The following is a 23,845-nucleotide window of genomic DNA, read 5'->3' on the forward strand; positions in this document are numbered from 1 at the left end:
GTATTATATATCTGTGTTGTCAGGGCCTCACAGTATTATATATCTGTGTGGTCCGGACCTGGCCTCGCAGTATTATATATCTGTGTTGTCCGGACCTGGCCTCGCAGTATTATATATCTGTGTTGTCAGGGCCTCACAGTATTATATATCTGTGTTGTCCGGACCTCACAGTATTATATATCTGTGTTGTCAGGACCTCACAGTATTATATATCTGTGTTGTCCGGACCTGGCCTCACAGTATTATATATCTGTGTTGTCTGGACCTCTCAGTATTATATATCTGTGTTGTCTGGACCTCACAGTATTATATATCTGTGTTGTCAGGACCTCACAGTATTATATATCTGTGTTGTCCGGACCTGGCCTCACAGTATTATATATCTGTGTTGTCAGGACCTCACAGTATTATATATCTGTGTTGTCAGGAACTCACAGTATTATATATCTGTGTTGTCAGGAACTCACAGTATTATATATCTGTGTTGTCAGGACCTCACAGTATTATATATCTGTGTTGTCAGGACCTCACAGTATTATATATCTGTGTTGTCAGGGCCTCACAGTATTATATATCTGTGTTGTCAGGACCTCACAGTATTATATATCTGTGTTGTCTGGACCTCACAGTATTATATATCTGTGTTGTCCGGACCTGGCCTCACAGTATTATATATCTGTGTTGTCAGGGCCTCACAGTATTATATATCTGTGTTGTCAGGGCCTCACAGTATTATATATCTGTGTTGTCAGGGCCTCACAGTATTATATATCTGTTGTCAGGACCTCACAGTATTATATATCTGTGTTGTCAGGAACTCACAGTATTATATATCTGTGTTGTCAGGACCTCACAGTATTATATATCTGTGTTGTTGGACCTGGCCTCACATTATTATGTATCTGTGTTGTCAGGGCCTCACAGTATTATATATCTGTGTTGTCCGGACCTGGCCTCGCAGTATTATATATCTGTCTTGTCAGGGCCTCACAGTATTATATATCTGTGTTGTCAGGGCCTCACAGTATTATATATCTGTGTTGTCAGGGCCTCACAGTATTATATATCTGTGTTGTCAGGGCCTCACTGTATTATATATCTGTGTTGTCAGGACCTCACAGTATTATATATCTGTGTTGTCAGGACCTCACAGTATTATATATCTGTGTTGTCAGGACCTCACAGTATTATATATCTGTGTTGTCAGGACCTGGCAGTATTATATATCTGTGTTGTCAGGGCCTCACAGTATTATATATCTGTGTTGTCAGGGCCTCACAGTATTATATATCTGTGTTGTCCGGACCTGGCCTCGCAGTATTATATATCTGTGTTGTCCGGACCTGGCCTCGCAGTATTATATATCTGTCTTGTCAGGGCCTCACAGTATTATATATCTGTGTTGTCAGGGCCTCACAGTATTATATATCTGTGTTGTCAGGGCCTCACTGTATTATATATCTGTGTTGTTCGGACCTCACAGTATTATATATCTGTGTTGTCAGGGCCTCACAGTATTATATATCTGTGTTGTCTGGACCTCACAGTATTATATATCTGTGTTGTCCAGACCTGTCCTCGGAGTATTATATATCTGTGTTGTCAGGACCTCACAGTATTATATATCTGTGTTGTCTGGACCTGGCCTCACAGTATTATATATCTGTGTTGTCAGGGCCTCACAGTATTATATATCTCTGTTGTCAGGGCCTCACAGTATTATATATCTGTTGTCAGGACCTCACAGTATTTTATATCTGTGTTGTCAGGGCCTCACAGAATTATATATCTGTGTTGTCAGGGCCTCACAGTATTATATATCTGTGTTGTCAGGACCTCACAGTATTATATATCTGTGTTGTCCGGACCTGGCCTCACAGTATTATATATTTGTGTTGTCAGGACCTCACAGTATTATATATCTGTGTTGTCAGGAACTTACAGTATTATATATCTGTGTTGTCCGGACCTCACAGTATTATATATCTGTGTTTTCCGGACCTCACAGTATTATATATCTGTGTTGTCCGGACCTGGCCTCACAGTATTATATATCTGTGTTGTCAGGACCTCACAGTATTATATATCTGTGTTGTCCGGACCTGGCCTCACAGTATTATATATCTGTGTTGTCAGGACCTCACAGTATTATATATCTGTGTTGTCAGGGCCTCACAGTATTATATATCTGTGTTGTCAGGACCTCACAGTATTATATATCTGTGTTGTCAGGACCTCACAGTATTATATATCTGTGTTGTCAGGACCTCACAGTATTATATATCTGTGTTGTCAGGACCTCACAGTATTATATATCTGTGTTGTCAGGACCTCACAGTATTATATATGTGTTGTCCGGACCTCACAGTATTATATATCTGTGTTGTCAGGACCTCGCATTATTATATATCTGTGTTGTCCGGACCTCGCAGTATTATATATCTGTGTTGTCTGGACCTTTCCTCACAGTATTTATGTTCTCATCAACTCTTCTATTTCTTTTCTTTTCCTCTTTGCTTTCTGTGTCTCTGTCTGTGTCTCTGTCTGTGTGTCTCTGTCTGTCTGTGTGTCTCTGTCTGTGTGTGTCTGTGTTTCTCTGTCTGTGTCGCTGTCTTTGTATATCTGTTTTTCTCTGTCTGTGTCTGTGTCTCTCTGTCTGTGTCTCTCTGTCATTGTGTGTGTCTGTCTGTGTTTCTCTGTCTGTGTCTGTGTGTCTCTGTCTGTGTGTCTCTGTCTGTGTGTCTCTGTCTGTGTTTCTCTGTCTGTGTCTCTCTGTCTGTGTGTCTCTGTCTGTGTGTCTCTGTCTGTGTGTGTTTTGTCTTGCTGTGCTGTGCCATACACCTTGCCACACTCAGAGGCCAGCAGTGCCTACAGAGAGGTTTTGGACATGCAGAAGGAGATGGTTCGGTCTTTAACAGAGCAGAATCAGGCCCTGGGGGCAGACAGGAGGCTGCTGGAACAGAGGTGTACAGAACAGAGCCTGCAGCTGCAGAGGAGCCACCAGAGGGTCCAGAGTCTGGAGCGGGATCTCAGCAAGGCCCCTGTCCCTACAGCAGGTGGGGTGGATACTGGGGGGTGAGGGGGCAAGAGGGGAGAGGACATAAGGTGGGGTGGAAGGGGGGTGACAAGGAGAGGAAAAACCCTGGGGCCGTGAGAGACTGGGGGCCGTGAGAGACTGGGGGCCGTGAGAGACTGGGGGCCGTGAGAGACTGGGCCCGTGAGAGACAGGAGGGGAGAGACTGGGGGCCGTAAGAGACAGGGGGCCGTGAGAGACAGGAGGGGAGGAGGGGAGAGACTGGGAGCCGTGAGAGACTGGGGGCCGTGAGAGACTGGGGGGCCGTGAGAGACAGGAGGGGAGGAGGGGAGAGACTGGGGGCCGTGAGAGACTGGGGGCCGTGAGAGACTGGGGGCCGTGAGAGACTGGGGGCCATGAGAGACTGGGGGCCGTGAGAGACGGAAGCCGTGAGAGACAGTATAGAGGAGGGGAGAGACAGGAGACCTACAACCCAGCTATGGAAGCCAGCTTTCATGATTTCTCAGTTTGTTATCAACTGGATCTCTGGATGTAACCTGGGTAATAGGTGTTCTGCATTGTACTTCCTGGATAATAGGTGTTCTGCATTGTACTTCCTGGATAATAGGTGTTCTGCATTGTACTTCCTGTGTGGACCAGACACTGACTGTAGCGCCCCCTGCAGGTGAACAGGCAGAGCTGCTGAGTCTGAGGCAGCAAGGCCAGGAGCTGGTAGACGAGAACGACAGGCTGAAGATGACCGTCCATCGCCTCAACGTGGAGCTCAGTCGCTACCAGACACGCTTCAGACCCCTGGGCAAAGAAGAGGTAACTATACCTACCCTAACTATAACTATAACTACCCTAACTATAACTACCCTAACTATAACTACCCTAACCATTACTACCCTAACCATAACTACCCTAACTATAACTATAACTACAACTACCCTAACTATAACTACCCTAACTATACCTACCCTAACTCTAACTACCCTAACTATACCTACCCAAACTATAACTATACCTACCCTAACTATAACTATAACTACCCTAACTATACCTACCCTAACTATACCTACCCTAACTCTACCTATCCTAACTCTACCTACCCTAACTATAACTACCCTAACAATACCTACCCTAACTATACCTACCCTAACTATACCTATACCTACCCTAACTATACCTATACCTACCCTAACTATAACAATACTTACCCTAACTGTAACAATACCTACCCTAACTATAACTACCCTAACTATACCTACCCTAACTATAACTATACCTACCCTAACTATAACTCTACCTACCCTACCCTAACTATAACTACCCTAACTATAACTACCCTAACTATACCTACCTGACACGCTTAGGACAAAAAAGTAGTGCACTATATTAGGAATAGGGTTCCATAGGGCTCTGGTCTAAAGTAGTGCACTATATAGTAGTGCTCTGGCCATAAGGCTCTGGTCTATAGTAGTGCTCTGGTCTATAGCAGTGCTCTGGTCTATAGTAGTGCTCTGGTCTATAGTAGTGCTCTGGTCTATAGTAGTGCTCTGGTCTATAGCAGTGCTCTGGCCATAAGGCTCTGGTCTATAGTCGTGCTCTGGTCTATAGTAGTGTTCTGGCCATAAGGCTCTGGTCTATAGTCGTGCTCTGGTCTATAGTAGTGCTCTGGCCATAAGGCTCTGGTCTATAGTAGTGCTCTGGCCATGAGGCTCTGGTCTATAATAGTGCTCTGGTCTATAGTAGTGCTCTGGTCATAAGGCTCTGGTCTATAGTAGTGCTCTGGTCTATAGTAGTGCTCTGGTCTATAGTAGTGCTCTTCCCATAAGGCTCTGGTCTATAGTAGTGCTCTGGCTATAAGGCTCTGGTCTAAAGTAGTGCTCTGGTCTATAGTTGTGCTCTGGTCTATAGTAGTGCTCTGGTCTATAGTAGTGCTCTGGTCTATAGTAGTGCTCTGGCCATAAGGCTCTGGTCTATAGTAGTGCTCTGGTGTAGAGTAGTGCTCTGGTCTATAGTAGTGCTCTGGCCATAAGCCTCTGGTCTATAGTAGTGCTCTGGTCTATAGTAGTGTTCTGGCCATAAGGCTCTGGTCTATAGTAGTGTTCTGGCCATAAGGCTCTGGTCTATAGTAGTGCTCTGGTCTATTGTAGTGCTCTGGTCTATAGTAGAGTTCTGATCTATAGTAGTGCTCAGGTCTACAGTAGTGCTCTGGCCATAAGGCTCTGGTCTATAGTAGTGCTCTGGTCTATAGTAGTGCTCTGGTCTATAGTCGTGCTCTGGTCTATAGTAGTGTTCTGGCCATAAGGGTCTGGTCTATAGTAGTGCTCTGGCCTATAGTAGTGCTCTGGCCTATAGTAGTGCTCTGGTCTATAGTAGTGCTATGGTCTATAGTAGTGCTCTGGTCTATAGTTGTGCTCTGGTCTATAGTAGTGCTCTGGCCATAAGGCTCTGGTTTATAGTAGTGTTCTGGTCTATAGTAATGCTCTGGTCTATAGTAGTGCTCTGGTATAGTAGTGCTCTGGTCTATAGTAATGTTCTGGTCTATAGTAGTGCTCTGGTCTATTGTAGTGCTCTGGCCATAAGGCTCTGGTCTAAAGTAGTGCTCTGGTCTATAGTCGTGCTCTGGTCTATAGTAGTGCTCTGGTCTATAGTAGTGTTCTAGCAAAAAGGCTCTGGTCTATAGTAGTGCTCTGGTCTATAGTAGTGCTCTGGTCTATAGTAGTGCTCTGGCCATAAGGCTCTGGTCTATAGTAGTGCTCTGGTCTATAGTAGTGCTCTGGTCTATAGTAGTGCTCTGGCCATAAGGCTCTGGTCTATAGTAGTGCTCTGGTCTATAGTAGTGCTCTGGCCATAAGGCTCTGGTCTATAGTAGTGCTCTGGTCTACAGTAGTGCTCTGGTCTATAGTAGTGCTCTGGTCTATAGTAGTGCTCTGGTCTATAGTAGTGCTCTGGTCTATAGTAGTGCCCTGGTCATAAGGCTCTGGTCTATAGTAGTGCTCTGGTCTATAGTAGTGCTCTGGTCTATAGTAGTGCCCTGGTCATAAGGCTCTGGTCTATAGTAGTGCTCTGGTCTATAGTAGTGCTCTGGTCTATAGTAGTGCTCTGGTCTATTGTAGTGCTCTGGTCTATAGTAGAGTTCTGATCTATAGTAGTGCTCAGGTCTACAGTAGTGCTCTGGCCATAAGGCTCTGGTCTATAGTAGTGCTCTGGTCTATAGTAGTGCTCTGGTCTATAGTCGTGCTCTGGTCTATAGTAGTGTTCTGGCCATAAGGGTCTGGTCTATAGTAGTGCTCTGGCCTATAGTAGTGCTCTGGCCTATAGTAGTGCTCTGGCCTATAGTAGTGCTCTGGTCTATAGTAGTGCTATGGTCTATAGTAGTGCTCTGGTCTATAGTTGTGCTCTGGTCTATAGTAGTGCTCTGGCCATAAGGCTCTGGTTTATAGTAGTGTTCTGGTCTATAGTAATGCTCTGGTCTATAGTAGTGCTCTGGTATAGTAGTGCTCTGGTCTATAGTAATGTTCTGGTCTATAGTAGTGCTCTGGTCTATTGTAGTGCTCTGGCCATAAGGCTCTGGTCTAAAGTAGTGCTCTGGTCTATAGTCGTGCTCTGGTCTATAGTAGTGCTCTGGTCTATAGTAGTGTTCTAGCAAAAAGGCTCTGGTCTATAGTAGTGCTCTGGTCTATAGTAGTGCTCTGGTCTATAGTAGTGCTCTGGCCATAAGGCTCTGGTCTATAGTAGTGCTCTGGTCTATAGTAGTGCTCTGGTCTATAGTAGTGCTCTGGCCATAAGGCTCTGGTCTATAGTAGTGCTCTGGTCTATAGTAGTGCTCTGGCCATAAGGCTCTGGTCTATAGTAGTGCTCTGGTCTACAGTAGTGCTCTGGTCTATAGTAGTGCTCTGGTCTATAGTAGTGCTCTGGTCTATAGTAGTGCCCTGGTCATAAGGCTCTGGTCTATAGTAGTGCTCTGGTCTATAGTAGTGCTCTGGTCTATAGTAGTGCTCTGGCCATAAGGCTCTGGTCTATAGTAGTGCTCTGGTCTACAGTAGTGCTCTGGTCTATAGTAGTGCTCTGGTCTATAGTAGTGCTCTGGTCATAAGGCTCTGGTCTATAGTAGTGCTCTGGTCTATAGTAGTGCTCTGGTCTATAGTAGTGCTCTGGCCATAAGGCTCTGGTCTATAGTAGTGCTCTGGTCTATAGTAGTGCTCTGGCCATAAGGCTCTGGTCTATAGTAGTGCTCTGGTCTACAGTAGTGCTCTGGTCTATAGTAGTGCTCTGGTCTATAGTAGTGCTCTGGTCTATAGTAGTGCCCTGGTCATAAGGCTCTGGTCTATAGTAGTGCTCTGGTCTATAGTAGTGCTCTGGCCATAAGGCTCTGGTCTATAGTAGTGCTCTGGTCTACAGTAGTGCTCTGGTCTATAGTAGTGCTCTGGTCTATAGTAGTGCTCTGGTCATAAGGCTCTGGTCTATAGTAGTGCTCTGGTCTATAGTAGTGCTCTGGTCTATAGTAGTATAGTAGTGCTCTGGCCATAAGGCTCTGGTCTATAGTAGTGCTCTGGTCTATAGTAGTGTTCTGGTCATAAGGCTCTGGTATATAGTAGTGCTCTGGTCATAAGGCTCTGGTCTATAGTAGTGCTCTGGTCTATATTAGTGCTCTGGTCTATAGTAGTGCTCTGGTCTATAGTAGTGCTCTGGTCTATAGTAGTGCTCTGGCCATAAGGCTCTGGTCTATAGTAGTGCTCTGGTCTACAGTAGTGCTCTGGTCTACATTAGTGCTCTGGTCTATAGTAGTGCTCTGGTCTAAAGTAGTGCTCTGGTCTATAGTAGTGCTCTGGTCTATAGTAGTGTTCTGGTCTATAGTAGTGCTCTGGTCTATAGTCGTGCTCTGGTCTATAGTAGTGTTCTGGCCATAAGGGTCTGGTCTATAGTAGTGCTCTGGCCTATAGTAGTGCTCTGGCCTATAGTAGTGCTCTGGCCTATAGTAGTGCTCTGGTCTATAGTAGTGCTATGGTCTATAGTAGTGCTCTGGTCTATAGTTGTGCTCTGGTCTATAGTAGTGCTCTGGCCATAAGGCTCTGGTTTATAGTAGTGTTCTGGTCTATAGTAATGCTCTGGTCTATAGTAGTGCTCTGGTATAGTAGTGCTCTGGTCTATAGTAATGTTCTGGTCTATAGTAGTGCTCTGGTCTATTGTAGTGCTCTGGCCATAAGGCTCTGGTCTAAAGTAGTGCTCTGGTCTATAGTCGTGCTCTGGTCTATAGTAGTGCTCTGGTCTATAGTAGTGTTCTAGCAAAAAGGCTCTGGTCTATAGTAGTGCTCTGGTCTATAGTAGTGCTCTGGTCTATAGTAGTGCTCTGGCCATAAGGCTCTGGTCTATAGTAGTGCTCTGGTCTATAGTAGTGCTCTGGTCTATAGTAGTGCTCTGGCCATAAGGCTCTGGTCTATAGTAGTGCTCTGGTCTATAGTAGTGCTCTGGCCATAAGGCTCTGGTCTATAGTAGTGCTCTGGTCTACAGTAGTGCTCTGGTCTATAGTAGTGCTCTGGTCTATAGTAGTGCTCTGGTCTATAGTAGTGCCCTGGTCATAAGGCTCTGGTCTATAGTAGTGCTCTGGTCTATAGTAGTGCTCTGGTCTATAGTAGTGCTCTGGCCATAAGGCTCTGGTCTATAGTAGTGCTCTGGTCTACAGTAGTGCTCTGGTCTATAGTAGTGCTCTGGTCTATAGTAGTGCTCTGGTCATAAGGCTCTGGTCTATAGTAGTGCTCTGGTCTATAGTAGTGCTCTGGTCTATAGTAGTATAGTAGTGCTCTGGCCATAAGGCTCTGGTCTATAGTAGTGCTCTGGTCTATAGTAGTGTTCTGGTCATAAGGCTCTGGTATATAGTAGTGCTCTGGTCATAAGGCTCTGGTCTATAGTAGTGCTCTGGTCTATATTAGTGCTCTGGTCTATAGTAGTGCTCTGGTCTATAGTAGTGCTCTGGTCTATAGTAGTGCTCTGGCCATAAGGCTCTGGTCTATAGTAGTGCTCTGGTCTACAGTAGTGCTCTGGTCTACATTAGTGCTCTGGTCTATAGTAGTGCTCTGGTCTAAAGTAGTGCTCTGGTCTATAGTAGTGCTCTGGTCTATAGTAGTGTTCTGGTCTATAGTAGTGCTCTGGTCTATAGTAGTGCTCTGGTCTATAGTAGTGCTCTGGCCATAAGGCTCTGGTCTAAAGTAGTGCTCTGGTCTATAGTCGTGCTCTGGTCTATAGTAGTGCTCTGGTCTATAGTAGTGTTCTGGCAAAAAGGCTCTGGTCTATAGTAGTGCTCTGGTCTACAGTAGTGCTCTGGTCTACAGTAGTGCTCTGGTCTATAGTAGTGCTCTGGTCTATAGTAGTGCTCTAATCTAAAGTAGTGCTCTGGTCTATAGTAGTGCTCTGGTCTATAGTAGTGCTCTGGCCATAAGGCTCTGGTCTATAGTAGTACTCTGGTCATAAGGCTCTGGTCTAAAGTAGTGCTTTATGTCCTTTCATTCTCTGGTTCTGGGTGTATAGACGTCCACCCCAGGAGGTGGTGTCCCACTCTCCTTCTGTCTTCTCTTTCATTCTCTCATTCTGGATGTATAGATGTACTGTGGTTCTGGATGTATAGATGTGCTGTGGTTCTGGATGTATAGATGTACTGTAGTTCTGTGGTACTGGATGTATAGACGTACTGTAGTTACTGTAGTAATGTTTTCTCTCCATGTCTTGCAGAGCTCCAGGACCCATGGCCTGCCACTTAAAGGATCTGCTCCTCCCTGGCTGGTCAGTCACTCAGACATTCCCATGGATTCCTCCTCTAGAAACTGTCTTCTGCTATGTTCCAGTGAATTATGAGCCCGATCCTTAGCGACCCTCAGCAATCACTAGCGATCCTTAGCGACCCTCAGCAATCCCTAGCGATCCTTAGCGACCCTCAGCAACCCTCAGCGGATCCCTAGCTATCCCTGGCGATCCCTAGGGCTCAGACACACCAATAGCGTTTGCTGGCCGAGAGTACTTAGCACCTCTGAACGTAATTTTGCGAACCGATTTGCTATCCTTAGCAATCCTTAAATCCCAGTTCAGAGACGACAGACGACACGAGACGAGATCAGATAAAACTAGCTAGGTTTAGAACGTTGTGTTGTACGACAGCTGACTAAAGACGGGGCATTCGGATCAAGGAGACGAGACGTGCAGTTGAGACCGTTTCCACGATAACGGTGCCTCGTTACGTCGACGTGATGAAAACTTTGAAACAAAGTTTTTGCTACTTTGTTGTAGCAAGTTGCTGTGAACAAACGAGTATCATGAAATACTTGTAACAGTGTAGACGACTTGTCAGATGAATATCAGCAAGCTAGGCTAGCTATGTGCAGCAGAATAGGTAGGTTAGATCTCTGCTCAGTTAGCTAGCTAGCTAGCTGCTTGGCTGTGTGGAGAACGTTAGCTCACTGGCTTCCGATTGGCTAAATGGATCCGTCTCGTTTCAAGACTTTAGCAAAAAAGGTATGTGACCTGTTGAATCTCGGAAACTCCAGCCGACGTCATGAGACGTTTCCTCTCTCCTCCCCTCTTCTCCTCTCCTCTCCTGATATCTGATGTACTCACTACAGTGGGTGTTCTCTCCCTGTCTCTCCTCTCCTCTCCTCTCCTCTCCTCTCCTCTCCTCTCCTCTCCTCTCCTCTCCTCTCCTCTCCTCTCCTCTCCTCTCTCCTGTCTAAACGGCTCTCCTCTCCTCTCCTCCCCTGATATCTGATGTACTCAGTACAGTGGGTGTTCTCTCCTCTCCTCTCCTCTCCTCTCCTCTCCTCTCCTCTCCTCTCCTCTCCTCTCCTCCCCTGATATCTGATGTACTCACTACAGTGGGTGTTCTCTCCCTGTCTCTCCTCTCCTCTCCTCTCCTCTCCTCTCCTCTCCTCTCTAAACGGCCCTCCTCTCATCTCCTCATCTCCTCTCCTGTCTAAACGGCCCTCCTCTCCTCTCCTCTCCTGATATCTGATGTACTCAGTACAGTGGGTGTTCTCTCTCTCTCTCTCTGGGTTTCTCATCTCTATATATCTGTTTCATGTTCCCTGTGAGATCCTCTGAAAGTCTTTAGTAATTAGCTTTGCGTTATAAGCACTACTGAAAATGTTGATTTAAAGTTTTGTGGTTTCCTGGACACAGCTTGAGATTCAACATTGAGTTTGCTTTCCAGTCCACGATGAGGCTGAATCTGTGTCCTGGAAACCAGCGCTGGGTCAGACGACTAAACTCTTAACGTCTGTTTTGATCCATTCTGTCTTTCAGTTGGACATGAAGTATTTATCTCCATTGTTGCTGGCTTATGAAGACCAGCTCGCTGAGAAAGATGCTCTTCTGCAGGCCTCGGAGGTAAGAGTGTGTGTGTGGGTGTGTGTGTGTGTGTGTTTTGTGTTTAGTTTCACCCTGTTATCCTCTTGTTAATATCTTTATGCTTTTTCAAATGTGTTATGGTCTATTTAAAAGACGAAACACAAAGAGAGTTAAGAGCCAATGAAAACACATCATGCTCAGCCAATATCTTAAAGTGTAAGGGTGAAGACATCCAATGAAAGTGAGTTAAGGACATAGAGAGAGAGGCCTGGTCTACCCAGGCTCTGGTAGAGATGGGTTCAACTATGTCCCACTAAACTGATAGAGAGAGAGAGAGGCCTGGTCTACCCAGGCTGTGGTAGAGATGGGTTCAACTATGTCCCACTAAACTGATAGAGAGAGAGGCCTGGTCTACCCAGGCTCTGGTAGAGATGGGTTCAACTATGTCCCGCTAAACTGTCAAACGTATTTGGAGAGAAGAGAAAAATACAGCTCCTCTTGGCTGGCCATTTTTCACTTAGTTAGTGTCCCAAACTAAGTGATTTTGCCGTCCATTTGGAGGGCAAATCTGACCATAATTCTATCCTCCTGATTCCTGCTTACAAGCTAAATTTAAAGCAGGAAGCACCAGTGACTCGTTCTATTAAAACAAAAGTGGTCAGATGAAGCAAATGCTAAGCTATGGGACTGTTTTAGCTAGCACAGACTGCAATCTCAGACCTGAAAGACCTGTTTCTCCTGCAGCAGAATCCTTCTTCTTTGAGATGGTAAAGTCCTCAGCTCTACAGGGGACATTTCAGGGGGACAGTCATCTTTGACATGGTAAAGTCTTCAGCTCTACAGGGACATTTCAGGGGGACAGTCATCTTGGAGAATAAACCACACTGAATGAGGCTGTTTAGCATTACCTCTCTTACCCCTGCTCTACCTCCTCTCTCTACCTCTCTTACCCCTGCTCTACCTCCTTCCTCCCTTACCCCTCCCTGCTCTACCTCCTCTCTCTACCTCCCTTACCCCTCCTCTACCTCCTTCCTCTCTTACCCCTGCTCTACCTCCTTTCTCTCTTCCTCCCTTACCCCTCCTCTACCTCCTTTCTCTCTACCTCCCTTACCCCTGCTCTACCTCCTCTCTCTACCTCCCTTACCCCTCCTCTACCTCCTTCCTCTCTACCTCCCTTACCCCTGCTCTACCTCTCTCCTTCTCCCTCCCTCCTCTTCTCCCGTTTCCTCTCCTCTTCCTCCCCCAGCAGCTCTCCTCTTCCTCCTCCCCTCCTCCTCCTCTTCCTCCCCCAGCAGCTCTCCTCCTCCTCTTCCTCCCCCAGCAGCTCTCCTCCTCCTCTTCCTCCTCCTCCTCCCAGACTGTATTCTGTATTTCATCAGATGGACTGTCCTGATACAGGCCATAGTAAAGTGGATATGCAGAAAAGACAGGTTTTACTCAGCAGTTCTTGTGGATGTATGTGGATACTCTGTTGAAGAAGCTGGTGTCAAATTCAGAAATAGGCAGATAGAGAAACCGTCAACGAATCACATCCCTCTTACTGAGATTACGGCTGGAGTAGAGATCACCTGTTAGCATAGCTGAGATTATGGCTGGAGTAGAGTTCACCTGTTAGGATAGCTGAGATTACGGCTGGAGTAGTGTTCACCTGTTAGGATAGCTGAGATTACTGTGTACCTGTCAGGATATCTGAGATTACTGTTCACCTGTCAGGATAGCTGAGATTACTATCACCTGTCAGGATAGCTGAGATTACGGCTGGAGTAGAGTTCACCTGTCAGGATAGCTGAGATTACGGCTGGAGTAGTGTTCACCTGTCAGGATAGCTGAGATTACGGCTGGAGTAGAGTTCACCTGTCAGGATAGCTGAGATTACGGCTGGAGTAGTGTTCACCTGTTAGGATAGCTGAGATTACGGCTGGAGTAGTGTTCACTTGTTAGGATAGCTGAGATTACGGCTGGAGTAGTGTTCACCTGTCAGGATAGCTGAGATTACGGCTGGAGCAGTGTTCACCTGTTAGGATAGCTGAGATTACAGCTGGAGTAGTGTTCACCTGTTAGGATAGCTGAGATTACTGTTCACCTGTTAGGATAGCTGAGATTACGGCTGGAGTAGTGTTCACCTGTTAGGATAACTGAGATTACGGCTGGAGTAGTGTTCACCTGTTAGGATAGCTGAGATTACTGCTGGAGTAGTGTTCACCTGTTAGGATAGCTGAGATTAATGCTGGAGTAGTGTTCACCTGTTAGGATAGCTGAGATTAATGCTGGAGTAGTGTTCACCTGTTAGGATAGCTGAGATTACGGCTGGAGTAGTGTTCACCTGTCAGGATAGCTGAGATTACGGCTGGAGTAGAGTTCACCTGTCAGGATAGCTGAGATTACTACTGGAGTAGTTTTCACCTGTCAGGATAGATTAGATTACTGTTCACCTGTCAGGATAGCTGAGATTACTGTTCACCTTTCAGGATAACTGAGATTATGGCTGGAGTAGTGTTCACCTTTTAGGATAGCTGAGATTACGGCTGGAGTGGAGTTCACCTGTCAGGATAGCTGAGATTACTGTTCACCTGTCAGGATAGCTGAGATTATGGCTGGAGTAGTGTTCACCTGTTAGGATAGCTGAGATTACGGCTGGAGTAGAGTTCACCTGTCAGGATAGCTGAGATTACGGCTGGAGTAGTGTTCACCTGTTAGGATAGCTGAGATTACTGCTGGAGTAGAGTTCACCTGTCAGGATAGCTGAGATTACTGCTGGAGTGGTGTTCACCTGTCAGGATAGCTGAGATTACTGCTGGAGTAGTTTTCACCTGTCAGGATAGCTGAGATTATGGCTGGAGTAGTGTTCACCTGTCAGGATAGCTGAGATTACTGTTCACCTGTCAGGATAGCTGAGATTACTGCTGGAGTAGTGTTCACCTGTCAGGATAGCTGAGATTACGGCTGGAGTAGTGTTCACCTGTTAGGATAGCTGAGATTACGGCTGGAGTAGTGTTCACCTATCAGGATAGCTGAGATTACTGTTCACCTGTCAGGATAGCTGAGATTATGGCTGGAGTAGTGTTCACCTGTTAGGATAGCTGAGATTACGGCTGGAGTAGTGTTCACCTGTTAGGATAGCTGAGATTACGGCTGGAGTAGTGTTCACCTGTTAGGATAGCTGAGATTAATGCTGGAGTAGTGTTCACCTGTTAGGATAGCTGATATTACGGCTGGAATAGTGTTCACCTGTAAGGATAGCTGAGAGTACGGCTGGAGTAGTGTTCACCTGTAAGGATAGCTGAGAGTACGGCTGGAGTAGTGTTCACCTGTTAGGATAGCTGAGATTACGGCTGAAGTAGTGTTCACCTGTTAGGATAGCTGTGATTACGGCTGGAGTTGTGTTCACCTGTTAGGATAGCTGAGATTACGGCTGGAGTAGTGTTCACCTGTCAGGATAGCTGAGATTACGGCTGGAGTCGTGTTCACCTGTCAGGATAGCTGAGATTACGGCTGGAGTAGTGTTCACCTGTTAGGATAGCTGCTAGACTGAGCTCTGAGAGCTGTCCAGGTAGTGTTTGTGATTGTGATCGAGGATAATTGATTGATTGGTTGATTGGTTGATTGATTGATTGGTGTGTCTAGGAGGAGTTGAGGAGGTTCCGGGGCCGTGTGGAGGAGGTGGTGCAGGAGAACCAGAAACTACACCAGGACCTGAAACAGACAGGAGGAGTCAATCACAAGGAGTGGTGAGTACTGTCTGTCTCTCTGGAGGAGTCAGCCACTAGGAGTGGTGAGTACTGTCTGTCTCTGTGTCTGTCTCTCTGTCTGTCTCTTTTTGTCTGTCTCTTTGTCTGTGAGTGAAAGAGAGGAGACACTGGCTTGACGCTTTTCTATCTCCCCCCTCGTCTCCCCCCACCCCTCCCCCCTCGTCTCCCCCCACCCCTCCCCTTCGTCTCCCCCCTCCTCACCCTTCCCCCCTCGTCTCCACCCTCCCCCCTCGTTCCCCCTCTCCCCCCTCGTCTCTCCCCCTCCTCCCCAGGAGGCAGCTCCAGGACCAGGCCCGTCTGGTACTTCAGGAGAACCAGCTCCTGATAGAGCAGCTGGAGGTGCAGCACACTAAGGCCAAGGAGAGTCATGGGAGACATCTGACTGAGGGTAAGGAGGGACAGACTCCCTCGTTCAGATTCTACTATAGAAACTAGTTACATTCTGTTTCTACATTCTACACGTTCATATTAACGCTGTATCAAACCCCGCTGGTGGTGAATTGTAGAAATCACCCTGCTGGAGGTGAATTGTAGAAATCACCACGCTGGAGGTAAAATGGTAGAAATCACCATGCTGGAGGTGTATGGTAGAAATCACCATGCTGGAGGTAAAATGGTAGAAATCACCATGCTGGAGGTGTATGGTAGAAATCACCATGCTGGAGGTGAATTGTAGAAATCACCATGCTGGAGGTGAATGGTAGAAGTCTTCACCCCACTGGAGGTGAATGGTATAAATCACCCTGCTGGAGGTGAATGGTATAAATCACCCTGCTGGAGGTGAATGGTATAAATCACCCTGCTGGAGGTGAATGGTAGAAATCACCCTGCTGGAGGTGAATGGTAGAAATCACCCTGCTGGAGGTGAATGGTAGAAGTCTTCACCCCACTGGAGGTGAATGGTATAAATCACCCTGCTGGAGGTGAATGGTATAAATCACCCTGCTGGAGGTGAAATGGTAGAAATCACCCTGCTGGAGGTGAATGGTAGAAATCACCCTGCTGGAGGTGAATGGTAGAAGTCTTCACCCCACTGGAGGTGAATGGTAGAAATCACCATGCTGGAGGTGAATGGTAGAAATCACCATGCTGGAGGTAAATGGTAGAAATCACCCTGCTGGAGGTGATGGTAGAAATCACCCTGCTGGAGGTGAATGGTAGAAATCACCCTGCTGGAGGTGTATGGTAGAAATCACCATGCTGGAGGTAAAATGGTAGAAATCACCATGCTGGAGGTGTATGGTAGAAATCACCATGCTGGAGGTGTATGGTAGAAATCACCATGCTGGAGGTGAATTGTAGAAATCACCATGCTGGAGGTGAATGGTAGAAATCACCATGCTGGAGGTGTATGGTAGAAATCACCATGCTGGAGGTAAAATGGTAGAAATCACCATGCTGGAGGTGTATGGTAGAAATCACCATGCTGGAGGTGAATTGTAGAAATCACCATGCTGGAGGTGAATGGTAGAAGTCTTCACCCCACTGGAGGTGAATGGTATAAATCACCCTGCTGGAGGTGAATGGTATAAATCACCCTGCTGGAGGTGAATGGTATAAATCACCCTGCTGGAGGTGAATGGTAGAAATCACCCTGCTGGAGGTGAATGGTAGAAATCACCCTGCTGGAGGTGAATGGTAGAAGTCTTCACCCCACTGGAGGTGAATGGTATAAATCACCCTGCTGGAGGTGAATGGTATAAATCACCCTGCTGGAGGTGAAATGGTAGAAATCACCCTGCTGGAGGTGAATGGTAGAAATCACCCTGCTGGAGGTGAATGGTAGAAGTCTTCACCCCACTGGAGGTGAATGGTAGAAATCACCATGCTGGAGGTGAATGGTAGAAATCACCATGCTGGAGGTAAATGGTAGAAATCACCCTGCTGGAGGTGATGGTAGAAATCACCCTGCTGGAGGTGAATGGTAGAAATCACCCTGCTGGAGGTGAATGGTAGAAATCACCATGCTGGAGGTAAATGGTAGAAGTCTTCAGAGTTGAAAGTTATCTCCATGAACTCTTCCTCCTCTCCCTCCCTCCCCCCTCTCACTCCCCTCCTCCCTCACTCCTCTCGTCCCTCATCTCCCCTCCTCCCCCTCCCTCTCTCTTCCTCCTCTCCCCTCTCTCCCCTCCTCCCTCACTCCTCTCGTCCCTCACCTCCCCTCCTCCCCCTTCCCTCTCTCTTCCTCTCATTCTCTCTCCCCTCCTCCCCCTCCCTCTCTTCCTCCTCTCCCCCTCTCTCCCCTCCTCCCTCACTCCTCTCTCCCCTCCTTCCCCCTTCTCCCCCCCTCTCTTCCTCCTCTCCCTCTCTCCCCTCCTCCCTCACTCCTCTCTTCCCTCATCTCCTCTCCTCCCCCTCCCTCTCTCTTCCTCCTCTCCCTCCCTCCCCCTCTCCTCCCTCTCTCTCCCCTCCTCCCTCACTCCTCTCATCCCTCATCTCCCCTCCTCCCCCGCCCTCTCTCTACCTCCTCTCCCCCTCTCTCCCCTCCTCCCTCACGTCCCTCACCTCCCCTCCTCCCCCTTCCCTCTCTCTTCCTCCTCTGCCCCTCTCTCCCCTCCTCCCTCACTCTCTCCCCTCCTTCCCCCTCTCTTCCTCCTCTCCCTCTCTCCCCTCCTCCCTCACTCCTCATCTCCTCTCCTCCCCCCTCCCTCTCTCTTCCTCCTCTCCCTCCCCCCCTCTCCTCCCTCCTCCCCCCCTCTCCTCCCTCCTCCCCCTCTCCTCCCCCCTCCCTCTCTCTTCCTCCTCTCCCTCTCTCTCCCCTCCTCCCTCACTCCTCTCCTCCCTCCTCTCCCCTCTCTCCCCTCCTTCCTCCCTCCCTCTCCAGTCTCTAAGTTGTGTAAGCAGCTGATGTTGCTGGAGGCAGAGAAGCAGAAGCTGGAAGGTGAGCTGGAGGTAACGAGGAGAGAGCTCCACACTCTGCAGACAGAACACCTTCAGGCACGCTGCAGTCTGGAGAACGCTGTCAGCTGGGACGAACACCACGCCATCGCCACCAAACTCAAACGGTAGCTAGTTATAAATACACTGACTCGGACAGCAGATAGATACTGGCAGCAGATAGATACTGGCAGACTCAGACAGCAGATGGATACTGGCAGACTCAGACAGCAGATGGATACTGACAGACTCAGACAGCAGATGGATACTGACAGACTCAGACGGCAGATAGATACTGACAGACTCAGACAGCAGATAGATACTGACAGACTCAGACAGCAGATAGATACTGACAGACTCAGACAGCAGATAGATACTGACAGACTCATACAGCAGATAGATACTGACAGACTCAGACAGCAGATAGATACTGACAGACTCAGACAGCAGATAGATACTGACAGACTCAGACAGCAGATAGATACTGACAGACTCAGACAGCAGATGGATACTGACAGACTCAGACAGCAGTTGATCTTTCCACTGTTGATCAGCATCATGTAACAGAGATGATGAGGAACAGGGTTTAACAGAGATGATTAGGAACGGGACTTAACAGCTGTAGATGAGGAACGGGACTTAACAGAGATGATGAGGAACGGGACTTAACAGAGATGATGAGGAACGGGACTTAACAGAGATGATGAGGAACGGGACTTAACAGCTGTAGATGAGGAACGGGACTTAACAGCTGTAGATGAGGAACGGGACTTAACAGCTGTAGATGAGGAACGGGACTTAACAGCTGTAGATGAAGAACGGGACTTAACAGCTGTAGATGAGGAACGGGACTTAACAGCTGTAGATGAGGAACGGGACTTAACAGCTGTAGATGAGGAACGGGACTTAACAGCTGTAGATGAGGAACAGGACTTAACAGCTGTAGATGAGGAACAGGACTTAACAGCTGTAGATGAGGAACAGGACTTAACAGCTGTAGATGAGGAACAGGACTTAACAGCTGTAGATAGTCACCATGTTTTAGCTACAATTATAAAGTGTGTGTGTGTGTGTGTGTGTGTGTGTGTGTGTGTTCTCTACTGTAGCCAACTGGAGGCTGATTCAGGCCGTCAGCAGACTGAGCTGGAGGATCTGCAGCAGAAAGTGACTAGTCTGCAGACAGAGAAGAACAGTCTGCTGTTGGACAAAACCAACCTGACTGCCGACATCAGGAATCTGGAGGCTGGACTGGAGGCGTCTCGACATGCTAACAGGTACACAGACCCTGACCTCTGAACCCTGACCCTAACCTCACTGCTGACAGGGGCTCTGGTCTAAAGTAGTGCACTATATAGGGAATAGGGTGCCATAGGGCTCTGGTCTAAAGTAGTGCACTATATTGGGAATAGGATGCCATAGGGCTCTGGTCTAAAGTAGTGCACTATATAGGGAATAGGGTGCCATAGGGCTCTGGTCTAAAGTAGTGCACTATATTGGGAATAGGATGCCATAGTGCTCTGGTCTAAAGTAGTGCACTATATAGGGAATAGGATGCCATAGGGTTCTGGTCTAAAGTAGTGCACTATACAGGGAATAGGATGCCATAGGGCTCTGGTCTAAAGTAGTGCACTATATAGGGAATAGGATACCAGTTGGGATGCGGTAACAGACAGTAGTTGCTGCATGTATCTGGAGACTCTGAGAGAACAGCTGTTAACTCCCTGTATGGAACAGTGGACTGACAGCCCTCAATCTCAATGTGGGAATCTCTCTGCAAGGTGTTGGAAATGTATTCCTGTGATCAACACAATTCTCTCTCTCTCTCTCTCTCTCTCTCTCTCTCTCTCTCTCTCTCTCTCTCTCTCTCGCTGTCGTCTCTCTCTCTCTCTCGCTGTCGTCTCTCTCTCTCGCTCTCTCTCTCTCTCTCTCTCTCGCTGTCGTCTCTCTCTCTCTCTCTCTCTCGCTGTCGTCTCTCTCTCGCTGTCGTCTCTCTCTCTCTCTCTCTCGCTGTCGTCTCTCTCTCGCTGTCGTCTCTCTCTCTCTCTCCTCTCGCTGTCGTCTCTCTCGCTTTCGTCTCTCTCTCTCTCTCCTCTCGCTGTCGTCTCTCTCTCGCTCTCTCTCTCTCTCTCTCTCTCTCTCTCTCTCGCTGTCGTCTCTCTCTCTCTCTCGCTGTCGTCTCTCTCTCTCTCTCTCGCTCTCTCTCTCTCTCTCTCTCGCTCTCCTCTCTCTCTCTCTCTCGCTGTCGTCTCTCTCTCTCTCTCTCGCTGTCTCTCTCTCGCTGTCGTCTCTCTCTCGCTGTCGTCTCTCTCTCTCTCTCCTCTCGCTGTCGTCTCTCTCTCTCTCTCTCTCTCGCTCGCTCGTCTCTCTCTCTCTCTCTCTCTCTCTCTCTCTCGTCTCTCTCTCTCTCTCTCTCTCTCTCTCTCTCTCTCTCTCTCTCTCTCTCTCTCTCTCTCTCTCTCTCTCTCTCTCTCTCTCTCTCTCTCTCTCTCTCTCTCTCTCTCTCTCTCTCTCTCTCTCTCTCTCTCTCTCTCTCTCTCTCTCTCTCTCTCTCTCTCTCTCTCTCTCTCTCTCTCTCTCTCTCTCTCTCTCTCTCTCTCTCTCTCTCTCTCTCTCTCTCTCTCTCTCTCAGGAAGGCCCAGCAGCGTATAGGCCTGTTGAAGCAACAAGTTGATGACTCTATAGAGAAGGAGATGAGAGCCCATCACTACCTGTCCTCTATCGTAGCTCTGGCTGAGAAGACCACACAGGAGAGAGACCAGCTAGTATACATGGTATAATAAACACACATCACTACCTGTCCTCTATCGTAGCTCTGGCTGAGAAGACCACACAGGAGAGAGACCAGCTAGTATACATGGTATAATACACACACATCCCATCACATCACTACCTGTCCTCTATCGTAGCTCTGGCTGAGAAGACCACACAGGAGAGAGACCAGCTAGTATACATGGTATAATACACTCACATCACATCACATCAAATTAGTGATGGCTGTTTAACAGTCTGTTGGTGTTTGGATTTGTCGTTATTTAGCCCTCCGAAAAGGCTCACCAGGAAGCACTCAATGTCATGACTCGTGTTTTGTCCTTAATTTTATTTTAAATCAAATGACCACAGCACATACACCTGAAATACAACAAACAAATAATGACAATATATTATTAAGATATATTATATAATATATTATTCAAGTAATATAATAATAATGTAAATAATGAAAATCAAATAAGCCTGCAACACCATCAAAGATGTGGCAAATCTGGCTTAAACAGCACCGACTACATCACCCAGAATGCCCAGCGCCAGAGGAGCATGCGCACAGTGACTCTGCCGTCACAGGTTGCTATGGACGCTGTCACAGGACACAGAACCCATGCCACCACATGCCTCGTCCAAAGGATTTACACACGCACAAACGCAACATAATGCGGCACTCCATGGATCACCGAACCAAACCACCGCTATCACCACCGCCACCAGAAACCAGCAGAGTGCTCCGAACAATCAGCACAATGCAAATGGCTGATAATAATAGCCTAATGCTATATAGCATCTGGGTCGCTGAGCTACCGCACCCAGCGAGCTACAAGTTACTCCCGGCCAACTAACACCGACACAGTGAGGTAAACGTTCAGTGCACAAACATATAAGTGACTTAAACATTAATGCTAGACTGAGTACCAACGGGCTGTGTGCTCCTGATGATTGTCTGCGGTGAAGTGATTACCAGGTGCTGTAATTGAAGTCTCTAGTGAAGCTGCGCATGCGCACATAACGTAACATATCTGAGCATCTAAGAAACTTAAAGAAATCACTCGTTCCCCATTTAATTGAAAACATCAGCTTCTCTTTTATCTATCTATATATATTTTTCATTTTTTTTTTTTCTTTTCCTGAGTGAGCTAGAAGTCTCAACAGTTGGCCTTGAGATAGAAGTTGTTTTTCAGTCTCTCGGTTCCCCGCTTTGATGCACCTGTACTGACCTCGCCTTCTGGATGATACCGGGGTGAACAGGCAGTGGCTCGGGTGGTTGTTGTCCTTGATGATCTTTTTGGCCTTCCTGTGACATTGGGTGCTGTAGGTGTCCTGGAGGGCAGGTAGTTTGCCCCCGGTGATGCGTTGTGCAGACATCACTACCCTCTGGAGAGCCTTACTGTTGAAGGGCGATGCAGTTTCCGTACCAGGCGGTGATACAGCCCGACAGGATGCTCTCAATTGTGCAACTGTAAAAGTTTGTGAGGGTTTTAGGTGACACGCCAAATGTCTTCAACCTCCTGAGGTTCACCACACTGTCTGTGTGGGTGGACCATTTCAGTTCGTCCGTGATCTGTACGCCGAGGAACTTAAAACTTTCCACGTTCTCCACTGCTGTCCCGTCGATGTGGATAGGGGGCTGCTCCCTCTGTTGTTTCCTGAAGTCCATGATCATCTCCTTTATTTTGTTGATGTTGAAGTTAGAAGTTATTTTCCTGGCACCACACTCCCAGAATCCTCACCTCCTCCCTGTTGGCTGTCTTGTTGTTGGTAATCAAGCCTACCACTGTTGTGTCGTCTGCAAACTTGATGATTGAGTTGGAGGCGTACATGGCCACGCAGTCGTGGGTGAACAGGGAGTACAGGAGAGGGCTGAGAATGCACCCTTGTGGGGACCCAGTGTTGAGGATCAGCGAAGTGGAGATTGTTGTTTCCTACCTTCACCACCTGGGGGCGGCCCGTCAGGAAGTCCAGGACCCAATTGCACAGGGCGGGGTCTTAATGATGACCTTGGAGGGTACTATGGTGTTGAATGCTGAGCTGTAGTCAATGAACAGCATTCTTACAAAGGTATTCCTCTTGTCCAGATGGGATAGGGCAGAGTGCAGTTGAACAACTGACTTGGTATCCCCCCCTTTCCCTTTTAATAGTGTTTTAGCTGTGGTAATACCATTATAACTGACTAGGTATCCCCCCCTTTCCCTTTTCAGCTTGTGCTTCCTTATTTCGATGCCAACTGGTCTGACTGGCCCAAAGAGCTGTATTATCCAACTGATCTGACTGGCCCATAGAGCTGTAATATCCAACTGGTCTGACTGGCCCAAAGAGCTGTATTATCCAACTGGTCTGACTGGTCAAAGAGCTGTATTATCCAACTGGTCTGACTGGCCCAAAGAGCTGTATTATCCAACTGGTCTGACTGGCCCAAAGAGCTGTATTATCCAACTGGTCTGACTGGCCCAAAGAGCTGTATTATCCAACTGGTCTGACTGGCCCAAAGAGCTCTATTATCTAACTGGTCTGACTGGCCCAAAGAGCTGTATTATCCAACTGGCCCAAAGAGCTGTATTATTCAACTGGTCTGAATGGCCCAAAGAGCTGTATTATCCAACTGGTCTGACTGGCCCAAAGAGCTCTATTATCTAACTGGTCTGACTGGCCCAAAGAGCTGTATTATCCAACTGGTCTGACTGGCCCAAAGAGCTGTATTATCCAACTGGTCTGACTGGCTCAAAGAGCTGTATTATCCAACTGGTCTGACTGGCCCAAAGAGCTGTATTATCCAACTGGTCTGACTGGCCCATAGAGCTGTATTATCCAACTGGTCTGACTGGCCCAAAGAGCTGTATTATCCAACTGGTCTGACTGGCGCAAAGAGCTGTATTATCCAACTGGTCTGACTGGCCCAAAGAGCTGCATTATCTAACTGGTCTGACTGGCCCAAAGAGCTGTATTATCATGTTATCCAACTGGTCTGACTGGCTCAAAGAGCTGTATTATCGTGTTATCCAACTAATGTAGATGCCTTTTGAGGTAGCTAAACGCCGTTGGCTCTCGGATTGGACCCGGTACTATGGCCAGATGACAGGACCCAGAAGGCCGACACGGG

The 23,845-nt window shown here is 47.5% G+C and overlaps 1 protein-coding gene across 2 annotated transcripts in view; it reads left to right on the forward strand.

The window, feature by feature from the left end:
• Positions 1-23,845, forward strand: part of LOC106591800 (centrosomal protein of 89 kDa-like) — a 97,900-nt gene that overhangs the window by 16,592 nt on the left and 57,463 nt on the right. For both annotated transcript variants that reach the window (XM_045689779.1, XM_045689778.1), the window contains exons 9-17: positions 2,856-3,056; positions 3,699-3,841; positions 9,749-9,799; positions 11,309-11,392; positions 14,978-15,081; positions 15,375-15,490; positions 17,927-18,107; positions 19,086-19,253; positions 20,609-20,750. In XM_045689779.1, the coding sequence (XP_045545735.1) occupies positions 2,856-3,056; positions 3,699-3,841; positions 9,749-9,799; positions 11,309-11,392; positions 14,978-15,081; positions 15,375-15,490; positions 17,927-18,107; positions 19,086-19,253; positions 20,609-20,750 (1,190 nt within the window). The remainder of the gene's footprint in view (positions 1-2,855; positions 3,057-3,698; positions 3,842-9,748; positions 9,800-11,308; positions 11,393-14,977; positions 15,082-15,374; positions 15,491-17,926; positions 18,108-19,085; positions 19,254-20,608; positions 20,751-23,845) is intronic.

This window comes from Salmo salar, chromosome ssa11 (genome assembly GCF_905237065.1).
Source record: "Salmo salar chromosome ssa11, Ssal_v3.1, whole genome shotgun sequence".
In the NCBI taxonomy this organism is placed as follows: Eukaryota; Metazoa; Chordata; class Actinopteri; order Salmoniformes; family Salmonidae; genus Salmo; species Salmo salar.